At 34.1% G+C, this 20,269-nt stretch overlaps 2 protein-coding genes across 5 annotated transcripts in view; one reads left to right on the forward strand and one right to left on the reverse strand.

Annotated features, from left to right (window-relative positions):
- LOC115960477 (caffeic acid 3-O-methyltransferase-like) overlaps window positions 1-19,329 on the forward strand; it is a 72,159-nt gene extending 52,830 nt beyond the window's left edge. The window contains exon 4 of the mRNA XM_031079407.1: window positions 19,033-19,329. Coding sequence (XP_030935267.1) covers window positions 19,033-19,329 — 297 coding nt within the window. The remainder of the gene's footprint in view (window positions 1-19,032) is intronic.
- Window positions 679-4,466, reverse strand: LOC115960474 (cysteine-rich receptor-like protein kinase 26). Of its 4 annotated transcripts, none has more exons than XM_031079403.1 (7): window positions 3,374-4,463; window positions 2,995-3,123; window positions 2,609-2,733; window positions 2,296-2,506; window positions 1,949-2,186; window positions 1,712-1,862; window positions 679-1,348 (listed from the first exon to the last, which is right to left on the reverse strand). In XM_031079403.1, exons 1-7 carry the CDS (start codon window positions 4,152-4,154, stop codon window positions 1,001-1,003), a joined length of 1,983 nt encoding a protein of 660 aa, XP_030935263.1. In that variant the 5' UTR covers window positions 4,155-4,463; the 3' UTR covers window positions 679-1,000. The 4 variants fall into 4 exon arrangements, with proteins under 4 accessions (XP_030935263.1, XP_030935266.1, XP_030935265.1 ...); XM_031079406.1 differs by having other exon boundaries at window positions 2,995-3,140; window positions 3,374-3,426; XM_031079405.1 differs by having other exon boundaries at window positions 2,995-3,173; window positions 3,374-3,421.
- Window positions 19,330-20,269: the final 940 nt, after the last annotated feature.

The following is a 20,269-nucleotide window of genomic DNA, read 5'->3' on the forward strand; positions in this document are numbered from 1 at the left end:
TAGAGTCTTCTGGATAAGTTTTATTATGCATGTAAGACTTAAGTCTTGACAAGTACCTATTGGAAAACCCAAGATCAACAACTGGAAATTGATGTGAAAAAAAAAAATAATTAGATAGACAAAGTTACTGTATGTGTTACCTTTTTATGAGATACATCTAACGATAATGAACTGGGCCAGCAACTTTGGCTTTGCTAGCCAAATGCATGACTAGATGTACCAACACTGTAAAGAAAGAGGGAGGGAATATCCTTTCTAACTCACACAATGTCACTACAATTCTCTTCTCAAGAGCCCCAAGTTCATCCACATTTAGTACTTTGGAACATATCTCCCTAAAACATATATCTACGTCACCGCTGCTAAAACATATATATGGCGGCGGTTTTATGTCCTGATACTGTAGGATGCCGCAAAAGTCTATTCCTATAGCGGCAGTCCCAAAAAATGCTGCAATAGGCGACATATAGCAGCGGTTTTTGCATTTGCCGCAATAGTCCAGTTTTTTTTGTAGTGATGAAACATTAACCTTTCAAAACTTTTGAATTGAGATTGTTTTTATCGAGTCTCATATGTATCTTTCTATTAAAAACTTGTTATCTTAGTAATTATGAATTTTTTTTTTTTTTTTTTTTGGTTGTAAAAAATTGTGATATTTAAATTAAACTAATGTACACATACCGTCAAACCTTTCTCTCAACATAAGTAAAAGAAAATTTTATTCAACAAACAAATATTTCTAATCGCAAACAGAGACAATGAACCTTACCAAATTCTAACAAACATTACAAATTAAACCGAAACAACCAAAAGCAAAATGAAACATGATCATACAATTTTAAGCATAATTAGCAAAACTGTATTAGATTGTGTCACCAAGAAAAAGGGTGAGTCTTGGTAACAATGACTTTATTTTCTTGGATACAACAAAATCAATCAACATGTTGCAGGTTAAACGATTCGTGTAAATATGCCTTCTTAATTGTAGCTTCTTAAAGCACTAACGAGGATATAGCTCAGTAATTGAAGCCTCATTTGCTGAGTGTTGTATATAGCCGCCTTCGGAATGATCTGATCTTGTCGCCTCCAAATTATGCTCCCATTGTGATGACATGTCCGATTCAATGTTGCTGTGCATAAAGAATGCAGGTTGTGATGGTATCGGAAGAGTGATAGAGTAGCTATTAAGCATAAGAGCAATCATAGCCATGGTTGGCCTATCAGTTACACTTTCTTGAACACATAGTAAACCAATGTGGATGCTTCTCATTATTTCAGTTATTGAGCTATGTCTTAATGTGGGATCAATAATATGTGAAGCAGTTCCCTCTCTCCAATTTTTCCATGCCTGCAAGATATAATTCAATGAACAGACATTATATCAAAGGAAACTATTGTATGAGCTAATATTGCTTTTCATCCCACAAAAATGGTTTAGTTGCAATGTCCCCCAAAACAACAAAACTATATGCAAAAAAAATTCTAATTGAACAATTGATAATAAGAATTGTACCCCACCCTTCCCATATAATTTGACAGAATTTCTAACAAAAAAAAGGGGCAAGAGAGAAACATTGCTCAGTTTTAAAATTGAAGGAAGCATTACAACTATATCATATATAAGAGGGGGAAACGTACGTACATACATACCTACATATGTATGTAGCTGCACTCATAAGAACAGAGATGTACTAAAATTGATCATACTTACATAGCTTAGAAGGTCCTCCACATTCTCACCATTTCGAAAGCAGTTGTTCCTCTGTCCACTCACTATTTCCAACACTAATACACCAAAACTAAAGACATCAGATTTCACTGAAAACTGTCCATGCATTGCATATTCTGGAGCCATATATCCGCTACATAGTACACATTAATAATATTAGTTTGATTTTATTTCTATTAAGGAAAACAAATATTAGCTCTCCCCTCTCAAGATACTTACTAGGTCCCCACAATTCTACTTGTATTAGCTTGAGTTTGGTCCAATGAAAACAATTTTGCCATGCCAAAATCTGAAATCTTAGGATTCATTTCTTCGTCTAAAAGTATGTTGCTAGCTTTAAGATCACGATGGATAATTCGAAGTCGCGAATCTTCATGAAGGTAGAGAAGCCCTCGAGCAATACCCCCTATGATTTTGTAACGCTTTTCCCAATTCAGTTGTTCACGCATGATAGGATCTATATAACATATCAAGCATTTGATTTTAATGGAGGTATTTTTTGACAAGACATGTAACCCAAAAGAAAATTTATGAGCACAAGTTGATAAAAAGAAGTGTAGACATACCAAAAAGAAAGTGATCAAGGCTAGTATTTGGCACAAACTCATACATCAAAAGCCTTTCATTCCTTTCCACTGAAAACCCTATGAGTCTGACTAAATTACGGTGCTGAAGTTTGGCAACCAATAGAACCTCATTCTTAAATTCTAAATCTCCTTGTCCAGAATTTGTTGAAAGCCTTTTAACCGCGATAACTTGTCCATTATAGAGCATACCCTGACAATATATAAGAACAAAATACGTGCAATCATATGAGGGAATTTGAAGATTTTTACTGCAAATGATATAGTTTTCCATAGAATTATACTATAAAATTACCTTGTAAACAGCCCCGAATCCACCCTGTCCTAGCTTATTTGCTTCAGAAAAGTCCTCTGTTGCAACTCTAATAGTGTCAAAGTTGAATTGCAAAGATTCCACACTTCCAATTTCATCATCAATATCTTTACACGAAGAGCAAGTAAATACTTATATTAATAAATCAAATTCAATATTTAAAGAAGAGTACCGCTGTTTAAAATACGTACGCATATAGTACTAATGATAAAAATAAGTCACTTTTTTTTTTTTTTTTTATGGGAAAAATAAGTCACTTCTTGATAGAAAATTTTGATTCAACATTAATTTGTTACTGCACATAGCTGATATATACAAAGCCTAGCTAACTTTTTGAATACAGATTCTTAAACCAAATTTTCACTTACTTTCTTCTTTCTTCGTTGGCCGCCTCTTCACTCTTAAATAGATGTAGATGGAGATGATTAGTACCACTAAGGCAACAGATGGTACAACTATAATGATGACAGTCTGTGATGTGCTTAACCCATTCCCGCCTATAAAAACCATAAATCTGTTCTGGTTAGAACATTATGGGTGTAAGATCCTGGTCAATTAGCATTACAAACCTTAAGAGATTTTAACTATATACAACTTCTTAAAACCTTTTCTGTTTTTGTTTTTTAAAATACATTTACTTTAATAAACTTCAGTAAAAACTGTAAACCAAAATCTACTTCCAAATGCAAATGACTTAAAAATGATATAGCATAAGCCAGGACATCTTAACATAATTTGTAATGTTACCTTCTGAAGTGGTGGGATTGGTTGATGGTAGATATGCAGCGTCAAAGAAGGAGTAGTCCTCAAACCTGAAATTACAGCTGGGTCTAACTACTCTCCCACCTTGCTTCCCACTACAACATTGTGGAATACCTTCAAAAGCGCCTTGTAAGCAACTGTCGCATTCTTTATCAGACAAATCAGGTGTGCATTGCACAAGTGCATATAATCTCTTAAAGTCTGGTGCGGATCCATTTCCTGCTGCGAACTTACGAAGAGAATCACCAGCTACGGCTTTACTTCTTAGGTTCTCCAACAAGGCCCTGAGATCATCATTGAATTGAGCTAAATTGGACGATATGTTATTCGTGTTCGACATAATGAAACCAGGATTAGTTTCCATGAGTCCAAAAATGGAGCTGCTTGAGTAGCGCAACATACACTGGTCGTACCATCCGATTGCCCCCTTTTCATTGGGACAGAGCCGTGTGAGAAGATCAGAAGAGTTCTTGAGGCAACCACGACAATCATCTGGCTTAACATCTCCTCTACAAAGTCCAATTCCATATACCTGGTCAGAATTTTGGCCTGATGAAGAATTGTAGAAACCGTAATCAATTTTGGTGTTTGAGTAGATGGAGGAGAGGAGTTGCTTGAGGTTTTCTTCATAGGTACTATTAGTGGTGTAGGTACCAGTTTCGTTCAAACAAAAGTGGTATAAGAAGGCTGGCTGCGCATAGGCTTGAACAATGAGCATAAAAATGGCAGAGAGGAAGAAAAGTGTTCTTGAGGAAACCATTGCCATGTGTTACATGAAATATTGGCAGTATTTTGGTCTAAAAAAGAACCTTATCATAGGATTTTATAGAGAAGTGTTAGAGGGCTCAGTTTTAGCTTGTCCGTGGTACGTTTTACGAAATATAGGAAGTCCATGATTTTGAAAATTCTAATGTTGAATTGAAATATTCAACCTTTTCTCTTTTTCCTCTACTGTGTGCTTGAAGAATGATCGGAGTTTCTAAAATATCCTCTGTTGTGAAAGTTGGTCATAACTCACGAGTGCGAGGCATTTGAAATTAAAACATTTGGTGGTATACAACACTTTCGTTTCTTTGACGTTAAGTGTTGTATGCTTCAATATTTGTGCCTTGATAAATGGGTGTCACACGCTTTGAATACTTAACAGGTGATTTCCTCGCTGGAGTCTCCATGCTCAACTATTACTGCATTTGCTGCCCAAACGCGTATGCTTTAATGCCGTCGATGATGGATTACTACTTACCTAACTAGGCAGATATTTCCACCAAAAAGGGTCATAAAAACTAGGCTGATTGCTACATTGCTAGATGCCCCCACAGATGGAAAAATTTGGCCCAAAAGAGCGACTTTCATTGAACGCGCCCTCAAAATAAATGGAAAGTACTCTTAATTTATTCCTATCTTGTTTGTCAACTGTTTTATTCAACACTTAAATAATAATAAATGCAATGGTATTAAATTATATTTTTAAATTTAAAATTACAATAAATTCTACTAAATTCTTCCTCTCTCCCGCTATAATTACCGAATTATTAAAAAAAAAAAATACTAAATTCTATTTAATTAATTTTAGTTATAATTATCGAATTATTAAAAAAACAATCTATTAAATTCTGTTTGATTAATTTTAGTTTAAATTGAGAGAGGTAATTTTAAAAACTGATAACCTTTTATTTAGAGAATTTGTGGTAAATAATATTTTCTTAAACCGTAAGATTTATAAGATGGACAAGCAAATTAAATCGAGGGATCGAGCTGTGCATAAGGCACATAAAAAAAAAAAAAAAATTTAAAAACTACTTGATATTATATTGAATAAATGACTTCCTTACTTGGAGAGCAGTGGTCTTATAGCTTTATTTGCATGCTAATTCGGTAAAATGGGTGAAATTGTTAGTGCACAGCTTCCTATCACATATAAGTGCACTCCACATGTGAGTCTTAAACACATGAAAATGATGAAATCCACATTAATCTGTCAGGGAGGTGTAGAATATCTGATATATATACCGAGTAATTTCTGGTAAGATGGATTGTCGTTAGACTGATAGCTGACCTCTACAAAGGCAGTGCCAAAATCAGCATACATACTTTGGGTTTAATAAATTTCGAAGGATAGACACAAATTTTCTCACGGCGATAATACCGTGCTTATGGTTCTTATAATTGGTGCAACACCCAAGGTCTCATTCTGTTTGTACTTCTTAATTTATTCCCTGTCGTGGACAGCATATGGACAACCTCAACATCATTGGCAAATTCCTTCTAATCGAGTGTTCTCAGTCATCTTGGCTAAGTATCATGGACCACTGTGATGTGTAGCCTCCTCTATAGACTTTCTTTTTTATCATGTGTGCCTTCATCATCTTTAGTCTATGTTACTCAAACCACGCATCATATCAATAGCCTCCTTAGGTATAATATGCATTGTGCTCATTATCCAAGCCTCGAGTATCGCGTGCATATTGCCTTCATGCGTCGCAAACCATTGCTCGATATATTTTGGGATCTGTCTGCCTATGTAAGGCTACCAAATCACACAAAATGATTCGTCTCTCTTTAGATTCTATATCTACAACATTTTAAAATCAGTGACATGCTTCATCATAAAGTCATTTCTTTGTCAATGGTCCTCAAACCTTCAGTGTAGCTATTCTCAGGCCATAGTAGTCCCTCTTCTTTGGTCACTGATCCAGCCTTTTTAAGTCATTTTTTATATGTTGACATAATAACATTTATCCATCGTCGTTGTTTGCTATTATTATCAACAATTTGCACACTCATTCTACATTTTCCATTCTCCATCCATGTCGGTCATTCAAGGTCATCTTCTTCCAGGAATATTTGAGCCACTTTCGAGGCATCTTCAAAAAATTCTCATGAATTTACTTTCCGAACTCAAATTGTCTTTAACCTTTCACCCTGAATTTAAGAGGAAGGACTCTTGGAGATATCAAGCCCAATAGTCAAGATCCCGGCCCAATCGTACTTGGTCTGTAAGTAAAGTATTCTACTTGTACTATTGTCAATTAATCATGGTTTATTATATGGCTAGTTTAAAGTTTAGCTTGTTATAAAATCCAATATTGGGTATATTTTGATATGGGAATTGAGATTATAGTAAAGATGCAGCTGTCACCCCAGCTATGATCGTCTTCGGATTGTGTCTAGAGATGAGCTTCTGTCTCATTTTTGTGAGAGGCCTTCGACATGGGGTGGGAAGCAAAACACCACATGCTCAGGTTTTGCAAAAGGTTCGAGGTTCCTTAATATGGTGATGACATTTACTCTTACCCTACTTTCTCACTATAACTCTATCACTAAGCCTTGTGCTCGTTTTCTTTTGTTCCTCTCAGAGAATCTTTTTATAGACTTTTCCTCTCACTTCATCACATTTGTCATTGATGTATATCAGGATATGGCAATCTGTGATAAGCTCATCTTTCCTTCAGCTAGCATGTGGATCCTTCACCACTTTTCCATCCCCATTCCTGATTCTCCTTACTTCACCACTATGGGTGCCATCAGCGCCAGTTTTGTTCGACGAAGCGAGGCCCAGCTTCGACTAAAGCGGCCACAGACGGAGATGATCGATCATTCAGATCCTGCAGCTCCTTCTTATTTGGCTCCTTCCACCTTTGCTCCTTCTTCTTCGGTAGCTGGTGTGACCCTCGAGGCCATCATGGCATAGTTTCAGTGCATGGATGCTTGTCTTAACTTTCTTACTGATGAGATGTGTTAGGTGAACACCCATGTCAGACGTATAGCACGTCAACAAGCTCGCCTTGGCGGTTTTGCTCCCTCTCCATCTCCTTCTCTAGAGGCTTTGGCAGATGAGGATGGTAATGATGGTGATTATGAGGATGAGGATGCTAGCTCTTCCAGTGATGATGAGATGACAACCTCTTGGTGACTTACCCTTTGTCATTCGTCACAAAAAGGAGGAGTAGTTTTGGGTTTGAAAGTAGCCTTGTACTTAGGGGGAGAGTTAGTATAGGACATTTTTGTTAGGGAGAGTGTTTATAGATCTTAAGGGATGTAGTGAGGTTCTTAGGTACTTTATTTTTTCTTTCTTTTTACTTTAGCCTAACGTATACTAGTCTTGTGGCCATTTATTGATATACATTGTACTTATCTTTTCATATGATGATGTATGTTTCTTCACCTATCTTTCCATGTGTTGTTTCTTTTCTCTCTTTATACACATGTTTCTTTATGTATGCAATCCTTATTTTCTGTTTCACACAAGATGCCATGAACTCTCTTCTTGAAAAAATTTTCAAGAGTTTGTGTTAGGGTTAGATTTGTTTTATAATTCAACAAGTGATTATGAGTTTAATGATTTAAGACTTCTCTCATAATTCATTTGTTTGTTGTGGTTTTGTCACGGATTGCCAAAGGGGGAGATTGTTAGGGACATATTTGATGTAATTGGCTAATCCTTTGACAAAACACACTTTACTTGTAATTGAGTAGATCTATAATGGGTTTAGTACTTTAAAAAACAAGTGTTCATGTTTAGTATTGAAGCCATGCAAATCTGACCAAGAAACAAGTGAAGAATGTGCTACTCTTTAAAACTCGGTAGAAGTCTCGACAGGATCCTTTCTATCGAGAATTACTGTTGAAGCTCGACAAAAGCTCAACACAAGTTGTATCTGTCGAGAATTACGAAATCAGGTTTTCTAGATCTAATTATACGCATATCCTTGAGTACTTGTGTAGGGTTTACTTTCTCACAACCTTAAACATATATAAGAATTATTTTAAGGACCGTCACATGTTGTTTCAATTGTCGTTACATGCATTGTGTGATCGAAGACAAAAATTGCCCTAGTTCATCATATTCTTTGTAGAAGCTGCTGCGCCTTTACTCCAAGGGTTTTGTGACCAAGGAGCTTCCTGATTTTCATTGTTGATGAATTGAAGAACTTTGTAGCCAACAATTCTTCTCAAGTTGGTGTGTTAGTCACGTACTAGAATCCGTGCATCATTAGTTAGTCATGTACTGGAATTTATGCATTGAACGGAGAGATTGCCGCTACAATACAAGTCCAACTGGGTATTGGGGTAAGAGTTTAATTGTAGGTTGATATTAGGTACTGAGATTCTTTTTACTTGTAACCGCTTGTTTTGATAATAGTGGATTCTCGGAATTAGTGATCTTAAATTCACTTGGTGGGGTTTTGCATCGGTGGTCTTCTCCATTTGTAAACAAATCACCTATGTCAAACTTATTTTCCGCTGCATTTAGTTATATGGTGATTTGTTTGTGCTATCACGCTATTTCATGTTAACTTGACTTAATTAATTAACTTGGACAATCAATTGATTAATTTACCAAAAGGGTCAATACAATTTTTGGCCTATCAAAATTAAAAAGAAAAATCCCTTGGCAAGTAAAATAGAAAGTACTTTTATAGTAACTAGAGGTGCTAGCTGTTGACAAGGAGATTAAACTAAAGTGGAGCACATACAACGTTATCGCATATAATAAATAATTGTTTAAAATTAAAAGTTATTTATTCTACGTTGTCTGTGCAAATATTATATGTTTAAAGAAAGGTGGTATCCTAACTTAACTGGTTGACATATTTTATCGTTTTTAACAGAAATATTCAAATACCTTGGCAATTAAACTAGAAGTGCAATTGACAAGGAGGTTAAACTTAAGTGAAGCAACGTTATCGCATTAATAAATAATTCTTTAAAAATTTACAATCCTTTATTCAACGTTGTCCATGCAAATATATTGTATGTTTAATGAAAGGTGATATCCTAGCTTGGTCCATGCACGACAATTTCTACATTTGCGGCCCAAACGCGTAATAACTAGGGTGTGTTAGTACTCACCTCACGTAATAACTAGGCAGATTTTTCCACCTTATTACTTAAGCAGATTTGCTAATTTTCTAGATTTCCCCACAGATTGAAACATCTGGCAAAAAATAGCGACTTTCTTCGATCTCTCTCTATTTGAGAATATTGCAAAATATTGGTTTACTTAGAAATTTAATAATACGATTTGTATGTATATTCTAATTAATATATCATTTGAATATATAGTCAATAGTCAATAGTACTTACTAATTTCTGTTTGTTTAATATTAGATTTCTTAGTTGGATAAACAAATTAAATGGAGGAAGTACGTGTATACGGGACTTTAAGCAGGATATAACCAAGTTCATGATCTTCTAATAGTATTCTCTTCTCACCATATGGATGACCACTTGAGTTAAAGCCATCAAATTATTTACAATAATACCTATATAAGGGTATAACTCCCATTTTTTGGTGTACAAGAAATACAACATTACATTTTTTTCCAAATATGATAAATTGCTTCTCTGACAAAGAAAAGACTTGCCTTATACGCCAAGAAAGTTCTATTAATAGGCAATTAGCTCAAAACATAATTATTAAACTTGGACAGACTGGTTAGTTGGACCGGTAACCAAGTGAACCAATACCCAGTTGATCCAATTGTTTAATTAGGTCAATTATGCATTAGAACCAATAAAACCCAAAGGGTTTTTTGCAGCACATGCAACCCAAATGAGTTTTTTTGACTCATTCAATTTTGTAATTCTAAATAAAATAACCTTTATAGGTCCAATGCAACGCCCTTTTTGAATGAATAGTGTAATTTATGAGTTATGACACAGAAATGAAGGAGGTCAAGGAATTCAAAAAGGGAAAACGTTTTACAAAGGGGATAATAATCAATTAAAGCTTAAAATTTCAGCATTAAAGAAGTCAAGTATTAATGTTCATTAATATTCCAACACATACAATTATAAATCCAAAATACTTTAAAAATTATGTTAATAAAAAAAGAAAACTATCTTATTTTTCAAAAAGTATTTTCCTATGTTTTATAGTGACTGTAAAAATGAACTGAAAACATTTTATATATATATATATATTTATATATGTATTTATTTATTTATTGATGATCTTCATCTTCAGACATTACATTTTTTTTTTTTTTTTTTTTTATCATTTACAATTTTCAAACTATATCTCTCTTGCTCTGTTCAAACAGTTTCTTGGTTTTTTTTTTTTAATTTATCCCAATTTGAAGTTACACATTTGCTCACTCAGTAGTGTTATGAGGCTAGCTTAAAAAAAATGAACAAATTAAGATGAGAAAAATCTGTAATATGAGAGATTTAAAGATGAAGTGCTCACTTTTATGAAGGCAGTGGAGTAATTAGAGAAAGAGAGATAACGTAAAAGAGAAAGCAATATAATGAAATTTTATTAAAAACAAATGATATATTCAAACTTTCTTAATTGAGTTTTGAGTGATTGTTTTCCTTTGATATTAGTGGGAATGTGGGAATAGATGTGTAAGATTGGATTTGTTTTTTTAGAATTTGAATAACAAAGAGAAAACATGATAAAGATGGAGAGACACGTAGGATAATAAAAAAAAACTGCTTGTTATTGGGAGTACAAAGTTAGTAGGAACACGAGAGTAAATATGTTCGAACAAAGGGGAGAAAAAACCTTCTAAGTAATTAAAAAAAAAAAAAAAACCATGTGTTGATAAACTGCATGCCTTTCTGAATTTATCTAAAATTTAAGAGTTTTAAAATTTGTAATTTTACACTTCTAACCCTATTATTTAAACTTTCCAAACATGTGAATTTGAGGGTACTTTTGGCATTAAAAAGTTGATATCCAAACAGGAGAATCTCTTTAAATAGTAGTATAGATATATCCAAACACTTTTTTTTTTTCAATTTAAAATTTTTAAGTTAATTAATAATAACTAATGCCAAGTGAGTGATAGAAAGGATTCTTAAAAAATAAATAATTAAATTTAAAAAAAAAATTTGAGTGAGTGAAAAAAAGAGCTACACGCCTAGTGTTTATTATGTAAATATTAAAGGGAAAAAGTAAAAACGGCTTGATTTTAAACTATGGGAGAACCTTGTAACTACCCTATATTTGAGGGTGGCAGGGGAGGGGGAGAAATTATGCAGTCCTCATGGAGGACCACATCAACAATACCTAGTAGTTCCCCACTCCAATAATATAATGTTATGTGTCCAATTTAATGTGTCATTATCTAATCACGCCCTTTTAAATAAAAACATATCTCAGTTATTACCTGAGCTTCAAATATTCTGATCCATCAACTTCAATCCATCGCCTTCCTTCTATAATTGCCATGGCTGTTTTGGTACAATTTTCTATTATTATTATTTTTATGGGAGGAATTATTTTGTATTATTTCACTATATATAATAAGTAAAAACTGTATACTACATGAACTCAAGATACAGATAACAATAAAATAGGCCCTACGTACGTATGCCGAAAGGCTTTCTTCCATGAACATATGCTCATGATTATGTTTATGTTTATTTTTTGATGAACAACATATGCTTATGTTTTGGCTAATTATCCCATAAGACATAATGTGTATTTACAGGAAATTCTGGGCCGTGAGACAAGAAACAATGAACAAATTATAGAGGATTTTATTAACAAATGTCCTAAAAGCATTGGTTTAGGAAATATTTTTATAAACCTTTCATGAAAATAGAAAGAAAAAAATAACTGATTTTTTGACAATTTTTTGTATATTTCATAAAAGTTCTATAAATACTTCCCTAAAAATATTCATTAAAAATAAATTAAGAGCAACTATTAAATGAACCTACTTGTAAAAGCCATAAGCTTTGTTCACTATTGACTTCCTTACCTAAAGAGCTCTGGCCGTGCGTGCTAGCGTTATTATTAAATGGCAAGATAATTAAGTAACTTGGATGAAATTATTCAGTGCATAGCTTCCTCTACTTCACGTGTGAACCCAGTTTACATGAGATCTATATTTATGCTTTTGATTAATTGAAACCTTGGTTAACAGAACAAACTAAGAAACAAAGGGAAAGCAATCAGCGTTACAAACATCATCAATAGCAGTAGAGAGATTGAGATTATTACAAGAAAAAGGACTTCAAATCCTAACAGCCAGCTTAGCAGTGGCATCAGCTGCGGCATTGAACACATTACTAGTCCAGCGAAACCTACAACTCAAAAAACACTTGCTAAATTCTAAATTGTCTCTGATCAAGGAGGAAATTAGACCAGTTCATTTGGTTTCTATATTTATTTGAAAGGGGATATAGTACATCTAATATATCAAATACTTTCTACCAAGAAGGGCTGTCATTAAAGTGATATTTCGACATTTAGAGTTTGTTGAAAAAGATTATCAAAAAAAAAAAAAAAAAACATTTGGAGTTTGTAATTAATGTTGGTTTCAAAAATTTTTCTTTTATAAATATGATAAAATTTTAACTTATAGTATTCGCTTTATAAATATTTTTTATTATCATGCTAACACACCAACTGATTTTTTTACATAGGAAGAGTTTAAACTAGTTAACTGAAATCCGTAGTTTCACAAAAATTTAAAAAAGTAAAAAAATAAAAAAATAAATAAATAAATCAAAGAGTAAAAATTGTAACTTAAAATTAAAACCTTATAATTTGAGTGCATCTAACAAATTAAACCCTTTATCCATGAGGTTTTACCCATAAACAAATTAAACCTTTGCCTATTTAAATGAAATAACACTGTGTTTGAGTTTAATATATATTAATGGTTAATTTATTATTTCTAATATCTGAGGATTTAATTTGTTTCAAAACTATAAGATTTAATTTGTTCAAAACTCTAAGGTTCAATTTGCTACACCCAAAAATTTTAGGATTTAAAATGGGCAAAACTTATGTACAATTATATAGAACCTTAGGTGTTATTCCTTAAGTTTTCATCTTAAGATTTTGTCATATGACTACTTAACTAAAAAACATATTTTCATCCCATAAGAAAAAATATACATAACAGAATCTTAGGAGGGAAATCTAAAAGATAGCACCTAAGTATTATACCTAATCTTGCCCATTTAAAATATAGATTTTCAAAACTATAAAAAATAAAATAAAATAAAAAAATCCTTCAGTGGCTATGAATTGATTAGATTTTTTTTTTTTTTTTTTTTTAACTTATAAATTTACTAGAAAATTGATTTATTTCATAATAGATGATTTTATGGTACTGCAAGATTCAATTCTACCAAATTTGATAGAATCTTTTGAATTTGAGTAATTCTAGATGCAAAGCATTTTTTATAACCACAGAATTAACATTTTTTTTTCGGCAGTTCCCATCTGGATTATACTATTATTAAGAACTTGCTACTAAGATAATTATGAAATATTATGTGAAAATTTGCGGTTTCAAATTAAACCGAAGTACAAGGCATGTACAGTTAAACTGTTCTCTCAATTAAAGTTAAAGAAAGCTTCATTCAAAAAAAAAAAAAAATCTATTTAGAGACGACGAACTTAACCAAAATCTATTAAACATTGCTAATTAAACTGAAACAACCAAAAAGAAAAATTAAACAAGATCAAATTCTACTGAGCTTAATTATTGAAACTGTATTGGATTGTGCTACCTAATAAAGGGTCGAGTCGTGGTACCAAGAATCTTTTTTTCTTTAGATACAACAAAATCAATCAACATGTTGCTGGTTAAACAATTGGTGTAAATATGGCTTTTTTATTTTAGTTTCTATAAAGCACTAACGAGGATATAACTCAGTAATTGAAGCCTCATTTGCAGAGTGTTGGACATAGCTTCCTTTGGAATGATCAGACCTTGAGATGTCTGATTCAAAGTTACTGTGCATAGAGAATGCAGGTTGTGATGGTACTGGAAGAGTGATAGAGTAGCTATTAAGCATAAGAACAATCATAGCAATGGTTGGCCTATCAGTTACACTTTCTTGAACACATAGTAAACTAATGTGGATGCATCTCATTATTTCAGTTATTGAACTATCTTAATGTGGGATCAACAATATGTGAAGCAGTTCCCTCCCTCCAATTTTTCCATGCCTGCAAGATATAATTCAATGGGCATACATTATATCAGTGAAAACTATTCTATGAGCAAATGCGGATGTAAACATTATATCAATTATTGGGCAATGTCCCTCCCTCCAATTTTTCCATGCCTGCATATAATTAAATAGGAAGACGTAAAATCAAAGAAAACTATTCTATGAGCAGTTTACCCTTAACTGTGGTGTAGTTGCAATGTCTCCCCTAAACTACAAGGAAAAAAAAAAAAAGCGTGTATACATATATTAATATATATATATATATATATATATTTATATATATTCTTACTGAAATATTGGTTATAAGCGTCATATCCATTGTGATTAGGAAGTCTATCAATGTTAATGAGGGATAGTGATTAAATGGTCATCCACTTACAAGGACGACCGTAAGCACATTGAAGTCATAATAACTCCCACAGACGAGTAATGACTAAAAAGGGTCGTCCGTTTAAATGGACGACCCTATACTCATTAAAACTAGAAATAAACTCCACCAGGCCAGCTAGCAACGAATAAATGCATAGAAGGAGTAACAGAAACCTTAATAAGCCAACGTTCAAGCGTTAAGGATTAAATGGGGGTTTCATTACCATTAATGCCTTAATGCATTCAGGTGAAAATGTTCGGAAGAAGGTTAACGAATAAGAGCATTAACTAGAGCATAGGCTATATAAAGCCAACCATCTCCTGTAAGTAGATTCATTGAGAAATTACTATACTACAATTACTATAAGCTCGAAAGGTGATTGTCTGACTTAAGCATCAGAATGACTTTGGCTAACACCATTCCAATGTTTTTCATCTTTCATTCTCTTTGTTCTTAACAGGGAAATGAGCTCATCCATCGACATAGACGAGGAACATACTGACGAGGTGGATTTGCGCTTCATCAGTTTGGCGCTGTCTGTGGAGATCTTGACGTAAGTCACTATATCTCTATCGATAAAGTTCCTTGAAATTGATGGATTCAACTATGACAACACCCCTGGATCCGGTGGTTATGGCCTAGCAAATTCAAGCATTGACTGCTAATGTGCAAGAACTAATGAAACAGAATGAGGACCTTAAGGGTCGTGCATGTCCTAAAGGAAGCAATACTTCCCTCCCATGACGCAACTGCAGTCAACATGACGATGAAGCTAACAGCCTCGAGAACAGTAGGGGCAAGGATACTTCTGAACATACCAAGCAGTCGACACATAGTTGATCAGATGATGAAAAGCTTGAGGAGGGAGTTGGACGAGGTAAAGAACACCATGAAGGGAAAACCAGCCATGAACCTTTATGGCATGCTCGACAGAATAGATTCACCTTTCACATCCATTGTTTTGGAATCCCCCTTGCCTTCTAAGTTTTGCCTCCCGCAGCTGGAATTCTATGATGGAGTAAAAGACCCCCTTGACCATATAGGGGCTTTCAAGACGATCCTGAATCTCCAACAGACTCCGGATAAAGTGATATGCAGGTCTTTTCCTACCACACTCAGAGGAGTTACTAAGGTGTGGTTCAGTAAACTACCAACATCGTCAATTACAAACTTCGAATAGCTAAGCGACTCATTTGTCCGGCACTTCGTTGGAGGTCAGCGCCACAAAAGGCCTATGTCTTACTTACTAACTATAAGGCAGCAGGAAGGGGAGAGCTTGAGAGATTATGTGAAGTGTTTCAATAAGGCCTTCCTTGAGATTGATGAGGCTGACGATTAGATTATTATGACAACTTTCCAAGCTGGGCTAAACAATCCTGATCTTGTCTTCTCGTTGGGAAAGATGCCACCAATTTCTATGACAGTTCTGCTATTCAAAGCTTAGAAGTATATGAATGGGAAGGATACATTAACTGCTAAGGGATTTATTGGCTAATAGAAGAAGGACGAAACCAGTGACTCCCAGGGTAAGAGGAAGGATCAAAAAGATCATTCGTTGGAATCCAAGTCTAGCAAGAGTAGCCCAGAGGCTCCGAAAAAGAGGTTGAACTTCATTCCACTAGTGATGTCTGTAGATAAGATCTTAATGCAGATCAAGGACAAACCTAGCCTGAAGTGGCCAAAGCAATTAAGCTCGTCTTCTAGAAAACGAGACCCGAAGAAATACTGTGGTTTCCAACAATTTCACGGTCACTACACTGATGAATGTCATGATTTGAAGGAACAAATCGAAGAACTAATCCAAAGAGGGAAACTCCAAAAGTTAGTCAAAAGAGATCATCAATCTCGATCTGGAATGGAGGGCAAGTCTTGTGACAACCCTAAAGATGATGAAGAAGACCATCCAAAGCAGGCAATATAAGAAATAAGGATGATAATTGTGGACTCATGTCTAGAGGATCGTACAAGTCCTTGAAAAGGGCACATCAGAGATAGGTTAACAGCGTCCACATCAGGCATCCCTCTACAAAGTACCGCCGTTCAAACAACAACGACATCATCTTTTCTGAACGAGATGCCAATGGGGTCAAACAGCCACATGACAGCCTACCAATAGCTAAGGTTAGACCCCAAACAGCTTCGACCTTTCAACTCACCTTTGGTCAGTTTCAGCGAAGATCGCATCTATCCAGAGGGGATCGTTTCACTTTTAGTCATAGTAGGGGCTTATCCAATTTAGATAACAAAAAAGGTGTATTTTTTGGTCATCGATTGCCCGTCATCATACAATGTGATCCTTGGATGACCTATGCTAAATTGACTCAAGGCTGTAACCTCAACTTACTGTCTCAAAGTAAAATTCCCAACCCCACACGGGATTGGAGAAATACGTGGAGATTAGCTATTAGCTCGGGAATGCTACTAGGCAGTGTTAGCTTCCAAAGAAAATCACACTTGGATGGTAAAGGAGGAGTCCGAAAAGCCTACTAAGGATCTGGAAGATGTAGACTTGGCAGAAGGAGACCCTTCGAAATTTACCAAGATGGGTGGGGAACTTGATCCACCAGTAAAAGAGAAGATAGTAGAGTTCCTGAAGAAGAACCTAGATGTCTTTGCCTGGACCCATAAGGATATGCCAGGTATAGACGATCAGGTAATAGAGCATCAGTTGAATGTCGATCCAACACAGAAGCCTGTCCAGTAAAAGCGTCGGGTCTTCGCCCTAGAAAGGAATAAGGCTGTCATGGAAGAAGTAGAAAAGCTCTTAACATCTAGTTTCATCCGAGAAGTCTTTTATCCTGAGTGGCTTGCCAATGTCGTCATGGTCAAGAAGTCCAATGGGAAATGTCGAATGTGTGTGGATTTCACGGACCTTAACAACACTTGCCCAAAAGACAATTTTCCTCTCCCTAAGATCTAGTAGACTCCACAACTGGTCATGAGTTGCTAACTTTCATGGATGCATTTTCAAGTTATAATAAGATTCGCATGAACGCATGAAAATATTAACGATAGTAAAAAGAAGAAATTGAAGAATTTTCCCAATATTTTGTTAGTATTTTGTATATTATAACTTATATATTATTATTATTGTGTAGCCGCCTTGGTAAGTGGTAACACTTCATTTGTGGGCAACAAAAAACACAGACTTACAAAATGTTTAAACAATTCGTTGCATATTATGTTTTAATCATCTACCAATGGCTAATTACGCACAGTAAAAACATGAGAAAAAAATGTATTTGGTTGGAAAATTATTAAAATGACAAGACTTAGGTACATTACTTAGGTGCTGTTCCTTAGGTTCCCCTCTTAAAATTTTGCCATGTGGATTTTTTCTCATGAGATGAAAATGTATTTTTTAGTTAAGTAGTCACATGGCAGAATCTTAAGAGGGAAACCTAAGAAATAGTACCTAAGATACTATACCTAAGTTTTGTCCTTATTAAAATAAACACACACACACACACACACACACACACACAAAAAAAAAAAACCCATTTTCAAAATAATATTTACATTTAAATCATTACTAATCTATTTGGTTATACATACAAATATTACAAATCTTGAAAAGAAGATAATTACCAACATCTAACAAATACCTTTAAACCCTTGAATATAGTTATGAACATTTTCTATAACCTTTTTATACATCTTGAAAAAAAAAATTACTAAGCACTACAGTTTTTGTCCCAACAAAATGCATATAAGACTTTGCTTTTGCCAACACCTATCTGTGTACAAAATATAAAAATGTCTACATTCCTTGATTTAGCAAGTCTCAAATTAGGCATCTAACTTCTATACAAAATTTGAACTTTGAAACAAAGATCAAGTGTTAGAATGAAAATCTAAAATATATATGCAAATAGCCTTCATGAAATTCCAAGGTCAGAAAGTGCATGAGATTGGCCGGCCAGTGGATGAAGCAGCCAAGATCTCAGCATGATCAAGTAGCAATCCATCAAAAATCTAACTTCTATACAAACCTTAATTTTGAAAAATCAAACATCAAAAGCTAGAATGAAATCTAAAAAACATATACGTAACCTACACGAGAGTCCAAGGTCAAAAAGTGATTGAGATTGGTTATGGAGGAAGAAAATGAAGAAGTGGCCAACATCTCATTATGATCAAGCAATACTCTGCTTGCTCATTCCCAAGTGTAGGAGATTGTAGCAATATAATTCTCGGAGTACTGAATGTCAAACTATAAGGAGCAAGATAAATTCAAAGACAATGTAATTAAATAGCAATTTGGGTGAAGAAGAAAAGTAATTTTATTTCGTGATTGTTAACAATAATTAAAGACAAATGATACTACAATTGGATGATGTTTTAGTGGATACTTCATGATTGGAGTGATGAATACTGCTTGAAGCTGTTGAAAAATTGCTACAATGCTATCCCAAATGATGGAAAGGTAATTGTTGTGGAGGCAGTTCTTCCAACTGTGCCTGAGAATAGCAGTTCTATGAAGAGCACCACTCATCTTGATTTGATTATGATGACTCAAAACCCCGGAGGAAAGGAAAGGACCCAGCAAGAATTCATGGCCTTGTCAACTAGGACTGGATTTAGTGGCATCAGATTTGGCTGTTGTGTATCTGATATTTGGGTTGTGGAGTTTTTTAAGTAGATGACTAGCTTGTAATATTTAGAGATGCACCCTTTCTTTCTTTGAACATTTATGTTGTGTCTAGATAGACCATGGATTTTTATTTGAGATTTTATTTGAAGTTCTATTTGAAAAATTCTAGTGTTGAGTTCTCTTGTTAGGTTAATAAAGTTGTTTCAATAATTCTGTGAAATCTTGATCTCATGATTTTTACAAGCATAATGCAAATATGAAACAGACAAATCATAGATCAATTTAGCTAATCAACATAAAAGATAACCAGTCAGTCAATAATATGAATTTCAGTGCATTTGCCAATTGAAATAGTAGTATGCTACTATTCTAGTAGTGTTGCTTTCTCTTGTTAGGTTAGTAGAAGAGTTGTTTCAACAATTTTGTGTAACAAGTCTTTTTTCCCAGTTTGATTGCCATAGCTAGATCTCTCTTCATTTGTTTTGCCTCTTTTCTAAAACACCTTCCAACTGCATTGCAACACCATTGAATAAGTGTTATTCAATACTTAATAAACTATTTGATAGGCACTTTGTTATTCGAATTTATTTCATCAGCCCAAGCAAGTAGTAAATTTAAATTTTATGGCATGATGGCGTAAAACTAAATAAAATTAAAAAGTACAAGTAATTTAACAAAATAAATCTTACTTCACGAAGCATGTCTAAATAGTAAATAGTCATTTGGATTTAGGTTTATTTGAGAATTTTATTTTAAAAGAAAGTTATTAGAACTATTATTTGGGCTTAATCATTGCCACAAAAGGTTATCTAAGCTAGCAAAAGAGCATGTGATTCAAAATAAGGAGTATTTGGGCCTAACTATGAAGTCATGGACCAATTATTTCAAACAAAGAATAACGGAATAACCTACATAACCGGACTAAATAATACCCAACCCATTTGACAAGCACATAATGGAGCACGTTCTAGTGCTTTAAAAGTCTCTG

Source organism: Quercus lobata, chromosome 9 (genome assembly GCF_001633185.2).
Source record: "Quercus lobata isolate SW786 chromosome 9, ValleyOak3.0 Primary Assembly, whole genome shotgun sequence".
Lineage (NCBI taxonomy): Eukaryota > Viridiplantae > Streptophyta > Magnoliopsida > Fagales > Fagaceae > Quercus > Quercus lobata.